Source organism: Onthophagus taurus, chromosome 1 (genome assembly GCF_036711975.1).
Source record: "Onthophagus taurus isolate NC chromosome 1, IU_Otau_3.0, whole genome shotgun sequence".
Lineage (NCBI taxonomy): Eukaryota > Metazoa > Arthropoda > Insecta > Coleoptera > Scarabaeidae > Onthophagus > Onthophagus taurus.
Window position 1 is genome coordinate 39,427,361 of NC_091966.1, and position 8,955 is coordinate 39,436,315.

Sequence of the window (8,955 nt, forward strand, 5' to 3'; positions counted from 1 at the left end):
AATATCTACTCTATCTATCTTTGTGTGTTATAGTTGTAGTAATAAAGAAACTTGTAGTTATTAGATTTATTAAATAAAATATAAATTATATCACCAAATAATATTAAACAAATACTTTGTTGGTGTTGGTTTATTATTATATGTAAGATTATGTTGTACCAACCTTATTGTGTATTTGTAATTGTCTAACTCAATGGCTTTACAACACTAAGCACACCTTGTTATGTAAGAACTTAACCTTTAAATGCTACAAATTTTTTAAATGCGATATTTGAAGCAATTTCACAATTAATTGGTGTCATTCAGTGCCTATTTCTTACCACTATTATGTACTTCAGTATCAAAAATTTACAATCAAGTGTATTGTTCAGAATTACACAATCACCTACATGATCTACAGTAACTGGTTTATTTAATGATTTACAAATTTAATATATTCAATTATTTTACTTAAAATGTATGACTTCTTCCAACCCCTGATCTATTAAATTAGATACCAATACAGCTTGTGATAACCATGATAAGGTATTGAAACATACACATTTCGAAGAAAGTAATTTACTTTTAGATAAATTCTTTTTTTCACAAATTAAGATCAGCTCCTATACCCAGCATTATTTGTTAATAATGAATGGATATTCCCACATTCATTCTGCTTTATTTTTCATTTAAAGTAATTTCATCCATGTACAGGTTATGGCTCACTTTTTACTACAGAATAAATTCTGTTACATATGTGTATATACTTTTCCAATTGATTCCCTTAGATTTCTTTCCTGTTTTTTGTTTTTATTACTTCTATTTCCACCATTGTTCCTTCTCTTAACACTTTTACTTGTCTCTTGCTAGCTTCATAAACAAGTAATACATTGTGTAGATACAAATCTGCGACTTTCTCTAAATCCAATACAGATCTCTGAATATTCTTTCTTGTAACGCTACATTCTTTGTTTTTAGAATTATTTTTCATCAAAGAGTTCTCTTTTGTATCAAAGTAACAATCTTTTCATAAAATCGGTTAAATATCCATCAAAGACTTTAACATCTTTTTCCCTTTGATTTGAATCAATTACGAAAGTATGTAAGCTCGAATTCTGTTGGTGTGGGTGTAAAGTACACATCTCAAGCACAGAACCGAACGTTTACTCTACAAGTTCATTGACGTATGTTTGACGTTTCATATCAGAAATGTCAAAAATAATTCTATTATAAATTTTTATGTACATTTGAATTTCTTTTTAAACTTTTTCATATACTAGAATTAATTGTAATAATAGATAATATATAAACGCGAAACAAATTCAAATTTTTATTTTTTTACCAACTTAAATCATTCTGTCAATCACTTGACAGATACTTGTCAAGGTGACGGTTATGACAGCTGTCATAAAAATAATTTTAAATAATTCAATTAGTTAATTATTTAGTTTATTACTATATTTATTATTGAAAAACAACAATTCTAACTAATTTATTCGAAATATTCCAATTATTTAATTTTATTGAAAAAAAAAATAAACAAATTTAAAAATGCTTAAAATTTAAATAAAACAATCAAAGGGTTAATATGATGTAGGGAATAAAAAATGTTTGAAAGTAAATTTTTTAAAAACAAATTTGACATACGACGTATACGTGTACGTTTTCGTGGCACAAGCGTGTGACACCCCGCCACACTTCCTAACCCAAAAACCGTGGCAAACAGTGGCAACAGAAGGTAGTGTTACACGAAACCGTAGCCTGTGTGACGCTCGACTGGTGAACGCCACGTCGGGTCTAGTACGTCTTTTTAATTTCTTCAGTCTCTCGACGCACGCTAAGTACATCTCTTAGTTGCCAAGCCCGCTCAAAATAATCAAAAATGGTGAAACCAGTCAGAAAGAACTCAAGTAAAAACCCTCCGATCTTCAGTCATGAATTTATCATTCAAAATCATGCGGATATCGTATCATGTGTGGCGATGGTGATTGTTATTGGCCTTATGGTTCAGGTGAGTTGGAATATTGTACCATATGTTTCCTTGATTTACTCAAACTTTATTAATATTAAATTAGAATAAGTTATATTAAAGATTTTTATGTTAGGTAACAGCTCCAATAGCCTCTTTATTTATTGCTCTTCAACACAATGTTACCGAAGCCGGAGAAGTGCCTTTGTACGGACCTGGATACAAGGATTGGGCTGCTGTGTTTTTCTACAGTTTAATCTGCATTGTTATTCATGCCATTATCCAAGAATATGTTTTAGACGTGAGTATAAAATGAACTAAATTAATTTTAATTTAATGAGTCTTAACGGCTTATTGTTTCCAGAAAAATACTTTCACTTATATAAAAATGCTTTCACTTCTTAAATAAGGAATAATCGTAACTGATTTTATTATAATAAGATTTAACAGAGCATGAACCAAAAGTTTACACGAAATTAACTCTAGATTATGGGACTTGTTTTAAAATACCTCAATATGAGACTTGTAAAATTTACAACAGTAAGAAAAACTGACATTTTAACAAAAATGTTTATTTAAAAACTAAACTCTAACTTCAAAAATATAAATGCAACATGTTTATTGCGACCTTTATAGTAAAATATGATAACAAAATCATCAATCAGTAAAAAATATTATAAATTAGTTAGTTGCCACTATATTTTTGGCGTCTTTTTTGATTAGGACAAAAAAAGCACACTTTTCTCTTTTTCAATATTGAGAATAAGAGCAAGATCTTGATGTTTCGACGCAATGACATCTACTCATCTAATGAATCTATTTCTTATCCATGGCTCAGCAAGACGACGACTTAAATCTACCATATATTATACTGGTAGCATGAAAGGGTTTTTGCTCCTTTTTTTAAGTATTAGTGGAATAAATCACAAAGGAGTTAATGCTGGCCATGTTCGCCATCCTGTAGAACAGCGAATCGCAATCAAATTGGTCCCGACCCAATTTTGGGGCACATTTTTGATCAGGGCACGGAACTTTTGTAACAAAACAATACGATTTCCCCTCTCCACTAGTTCTCAGCGGCGTTCGTTGAGAAAATCTTAATTAAAAGAACAGCATACTGTTCAGTGGGAAATTAAAATTTCAAGTTAGAAAAAAAATGTGTTAACAAAAATTGTTCCTGAAACAATTCTAAACAAACTTTGTCAACACTTTTTTTCGATTTAATCAATAATTAAGGAGATAACCTCAAAATAATAATTTTTCCGTTTTTATACATAATTACACTTAGATGCTTAATGAATAGAGATGTAAATTTTTTTTATTAAGATAATTGATTCAAAATCGAAATTGAAACAAATTTTATTTAAAACATTTTTTGATAAAAACAATAATTATCGAGATAATTAATTTTGATAGCATACTATTCAGAAGGAAATTAAGATTTTAAATTAGCAAAAAATTGTATTATCAAATACTGTTCCTGAAATAATTCTAAACAAATTTTGTTAACAACATTTTTTGATTAAATCAACAATAATGATATAACCTCAAAAATATTAATTTTTGTAGCATACTGTTCAGTGGGAAATTAAAATTTCAAGTTAGAAAAAAATTGTGTTAACAAAAATTGTTCCTGAAACAATTCTACACAAACTTTGTCAACATTTTTTTGATTTAATCAATAATTAAGGAGATAACCTCAAAATAATAATTTTTCCGTTTTTATACATAATTATACTTAGATGCTTAATTAATAGAGATGTAAAAATTTTTTATTAAGAAAATTGATTCAAAATCGAAATTGATACAAATTTTATTTAAAAAAATTTTTGATAAAAACAATAATTATCGAGATAATTAATTTTGATAGCATACTATTCAGAGGGAAATTAAAATTTCAAGTTAGCAAAAAATTGTATTCAGAAAAACTGTTCCTGAAGTAATTCTAAACAAATATTGTTAATAAAAATTTTTGATTTGATCAATAATTAAGAACATAACCTCAAAAAATTTTTTATACATATTTTTATATATTTTTTATTGAGAAAATTGTTTTAGAATTTAATTTAGAATAACTTTTGTATGAAATTTTCTGCTGAGAACGAGTGGAGGGGGGAAATCGTATCGTTTTGTTACAAAAGTTCCGTGCCCCACTCATGACCTTCAGTAACTTTTTTGTGTAGAAAACATTGGCGGTTAAACAATTTTTTAATTTTTTTCAAAAATTTTCTGATATAAGGGTACTAAAATTTTACGTCATCGTAAAGAAAAATCTCTATCAAATGAGCCTAACGAAAGGGTACATTGCCATTTAAAAAACTTCAAGTGTTATTCGTTGCTCATTTGTTTTCTGAAATAAAAACAATTGAATGCAGTCATTATTATGGCAAATAAAATATTAAACAACTTTTGTATAAAATGTGTTTTTATAAAGTTGATACCTACCAAGATATATACTATATTCCATACATAATGGGCACCCTGTATATACAGGCTGTCTCACGTAACTGGTTCGTTAGAACTTTTTTAGGTTCCAGTATTCGTACAGTTTTGAAATTTTGGTAGTATGGGTTGTTCAGTCGGAACATTCGATCTAAAATATTTTCAAGATGGCTGCCACTTCCGGTCTACCGGAAGTAGAACACAACTTCGTTATTTTAAATGGAATGCTATAGTTTTTATTACACCTTTTAATTGTACGTAAAAAAATATGTTGACTTTCATAAAAGTTATTGGTACCTAGCGTTTTTCGTTTTCGAGTTATTTTGATTTTAAGGTTTTTTTGGCAAATTTCACCATGCTCTTTAAAACCCTATATCCCAGCCAACGTTCATTCAAAAGAGCTCTAAATTGGCACGATTACTCTTCAGATGTTCTCAAATAGATTGTCATATATTGTATCAGAGTATCTTATACAGGGTGGTCAAAAATTGAATTACCGTTTCTCCATTTTCAATGTTGAGAAAGTCGAAAATTTTAAATGGAACGCCCCATATTTTATTAGCCTACACGAAAGGGAATTTAATTCTCTACAATTTATCTATAAACATTCCTATACCTATTTATTGTAGTTTCTCTCATATTCGTAAATTTATCAAAACATGCAGGAAATGCAGGAAACCGTTTGTATTTTTATTAGAAGGCCATGACATTTTGACAGTTTTCTGTTTAATTTATTTCTATTATTGTACTATTAACTACGATTGATAATCTTTTAGTTTGCTAGCTTTTACTTACCAAACATAACAAACAGAAGATCAAATAAATGAAACTATTAAAACAAAAAGTTAATAACAAAAATTAGATTTGAATAAAAATATAAATTTGTTATTAAATTGAATTTGGAAATGCAATAAAATACGATAAAATATTTATTTCGTCGTCTTCATCACTGGTGACCGGAAATATGCGATTTCTTTTGGTCTCGATATATCCAGAACTAAGAAATTCTTTATAAAATTAAGTGTTCGACACGTCCTGTCCAAAAGTTTATTACATTCGCCATCAATACAAAATAAATTTCAAATATCATCGTTGGAATAATTTACCATGATGTTCAATGACTTACACTCGTCGTCAAATGTAACTAATGACAACAATAATACAAATATGGACCAAAAACTGTCAAAATTCCATAGCTTTCTAATAAAAAAAACCTGCATTTCGTGCTTGTTTTAATAAATTTCGCAATATGAGGTAAACTACAATAAATAAGTATGGGAATGTTTATAGATAATTTGTAGAGAATTAAATTCTCTTTCTGATAGGCTAAAAAAATATGGGACGTTCCATTTAAAATTTTCGGCTTTCTCGCCATTGAATATGGAGAAGTAATTCAATTTTTGAACATCCTGTATAAGATACTCCGATACAACAAATGACAATCTATTTGACAACATCTGAAGAGTAATCGTGCCAAAGTAGATCTTTTTTAAACGAACTTTGGCTGAGATATGGAGTTTTAAAGAGCATGTTGAAATTGACCAAAAAAAGTTTAAAATCAAAATAACTCGAAAACGAAAAACGCTAGGTACCAATAACTTTTATCAAAGTCAACCTATTTTTTTACGTACACTTAAACGGTGTAATAAAAACTATAACATTCCATTTAAAATAGCGAAGTTATGGTCTACTTCTGGTAGACCGGAAGTGGCGGTCATCTTGAAAAAATTTTTAGATCGAAAGTTCCGAATGAAAATTTGAAAATTTCAAATCTCTACGAATAGTGGAACCTGAAAAAGTTCTAACGAACCAGTTACGTGAGACATCCTGTATAGCTATCTAGCTAAGCACTAAATAGGAGGGTACTGAAAACCCCACTTTACTGTGTTATCCGCAATTTAACGAAAAATCACGAAGAATATTATTAAATTAAATATAATAATGTTACTTTAATTTCCAGAAAGTATCGAAACGACTTCATCTTTCAAAATCAAAACTGGCGATTTTCACAAATAGCGGCCAATTAGCTGTATTTTATTTGTGTTCGACTATTTGGGGTTTCGATATTGTTTTACGCGAACGATTCATTCCTGAGGTAAAAATGAAATTACAATCAAACGTAATTTGATTGTGTTTAACTTATTTTTGTTTTAGATTTCTTTAATATGGAACAACTATCCATCACCAATGACCTTCATGATGAAGTTGTACTTCATCGTCCAATTAGCTTATTGTTTACACGAACTTCCCGAACTTTATTTCCAAAAAGTTAAAAAGGAGGAATACACAAGTAGGATAACAAGAAGTCTTGCCGGAGTCGTTTTAATCACCATTCCATATTTTTTAAAGTAAACACGCACATTTCTCCGATAATCTTTTATTAATCACATTCTAATTTTTAGTTTCAATCGTTTATTGATTTGCCTCCTTGTTTTACATTACGCTTCTGAACTTGTACTTCACATTGGTCAGTTGATCCAAACCGTTGATCGTGATGACAAATTCACTAAAGGTAATAAATTAATCGAATAATTTTATTTAATTAATTAATTTGTTTTTTTAGTAACCGGAATCGTATCAAAAATAGTTTTAAATTTGGCTCGTTTAGGAAGTATAATCATAGCGGTTTTAACGCTTTGGTTTGGATTGGCGCAAGGCGAACAACAAGAATTAAACATTCAAACCGGTTACTTTAACACCCCCTTGATTCGTTTGGCGATACTCGGTGGAATTTTAGCTTTACAAATGTACTTAACGTTCAACTACATCAATCAAGAACTTCAATTGATTGCTAAAAATAGTGAAAGTTCTGGTGGTGCAGTTGCATCGAAAGGAAAGAAGAAGGATAAATCAAAAAAGAGTAATTAAATAAAGCGTTCAACCATTTCAAACAATTTATTAATAAGGATTTGTTGTTTTAGCTAAGAAATCTGATGAATCTGATCTTCCTGAAGTTGATCAGAACACGAATAAGAATTTGAGAAAGCAGAAAGTAAAATAAGATTGTTTTTTTTTGCACTTGTTTTTAATTTCTTTTTATAAAACTTTTTTATTCGAGATGTTCTATTTTTTAATAATAGTTGTTATTGCAATTATATTTTTAAAACACTTTTCTACATCTTTTGAACCTTCGCATGTATTCAACATATTTCTTTCATGTTGTATCTGTTTGGACTCTCGAAAAAATTAATAAGAGCTTATTGATAAACCAGCTAAATGATTGTACAAGAACAAACACTAAAATCATTGGGTTAAATAAATTTATAACAATTTTATATATTACATAAATTTAATTATGTAAATCGTCAATTTTCATTTAGCTGATTATTGTAATAAATATATGTTTAAGATAGTTTTCTTTTGTATCACCAAGCATTTAAGATTCAAAATAAACATTTTGTAATAAAATTATATATAAAAACTGAATTTTTTCTTGAATAATTTATTAACACAATGAGAATTTTTATTTTTGTAAGCAAAATAAAGCAATATTTCAGTCAGTGTACTTATAATTTAAGCCTAATCAAGTTAAACAGCGTTTCATATAACTAAACAGTGACAAATTTGATTGTGTATGGAAGGTTTGACAAAGGACTGTATATTTCCAAGTAAATTAAAGCTCAATGAAGCTAAATCAATCATAGTATGGTTAACAAACCTGTGATTTTTTGCCAGTAAGTTAAACAACTCAAATACATTTTTTAAAACTGCATTACTTACAAGGACTTTATAATAGTGTTCTAAGAATTCATATGCAAAAGATACAAAGATATTTATTATTGAATTAAGTGACTTATAGTGACCAATCAAACTTTGATGTAGAAAGGCTTCCTTGAAATTAATCACTTTATTCAACAATTTATAGTATAATGAGAATGAGATAATTATGGCTGTATTTAATTTCTATAAAAAAACAATTTGGTATATAAAAACCTTGATAAAATTAATCTGCTTGGTACTCATAACATTTCCTCTATGTTTATATCCTTTAATCACATAATAAACTGCTGATTTGCAAACCCCTACAACTAAAGCATTGTTATTTCCTTTGATATCATTTTTAAAACATTTGTCTTATCAGTAATCTCCACAACTTTATGAACAATATACATTTTCATGGGGTTTTCGTCATTAATGACTGCTTTAATGATTTAGAATACGTTGTTTTTTTTGGTAAAGCTAAGTGTCTCAAATAAGTTTTTCGTAGGCGAATCTTATTGTGAGCTACTATTAATCTCAAGTTCCATATTAAGACCTAAAAAAGAACGGACTTCACTCAATTAAATTGAAGAATTGCGCATAAAAAGGTTTAGAATACAAAAGATACTTGAATCATAGGAATATTGTTGACCTAACCTATAAGTTAATGCTGATTTAATGCTAATATATCATATAATGGATTTAGTATTCCTAAAGGTACGTTAGATTTTTTATTATTTTATAAATGTATTTCTTTTGAAAATGTGGGATTTTGTTACAATTTTCAGTTACTACTAAAAGGTGTAAGTTTGGTTGTCTATAATCACGGTTAAAGTTTGACTTATAACTTTGACAATTACTTACGT

At 28.4% G+C, this 8,955-nt stretch overlaps 1 protein-coding gene across 1 annotated transcript; it reads left to right on the forward strand.

The window, feature by feature from the left end:
- Positions 1-1,642: 1,642 nt before the first annotated feature.
- On the forward strand, positions 1,643-7,890 carry LOC111416379 (translocating chain-associated membrane protein 1). The gene is made up of 7 exons (XM_023048380.2): positions 1,643-1,990; positions 2,085-2,249; positions 6,351-6,485; positions 6,545-6,738; positions 6,793-6,902; positions 6,954-7,250; positions 7,312-7,890. The coding sequence occupies exons 1-7, from the start codon at positions 1,862-1,864 to the stop codon at positions 7,389-7,391; spliced, it is 1,110 nt and encodes a 369-aa protein (XP_022904148.1). The 5' UTR covers positions 1,643-1,861; the 3' UTR covers positions 7,392-7,890.
- The last annotated feature ends 1,065 nt before the right edge of the window (positions 7,891-8,955 follow it).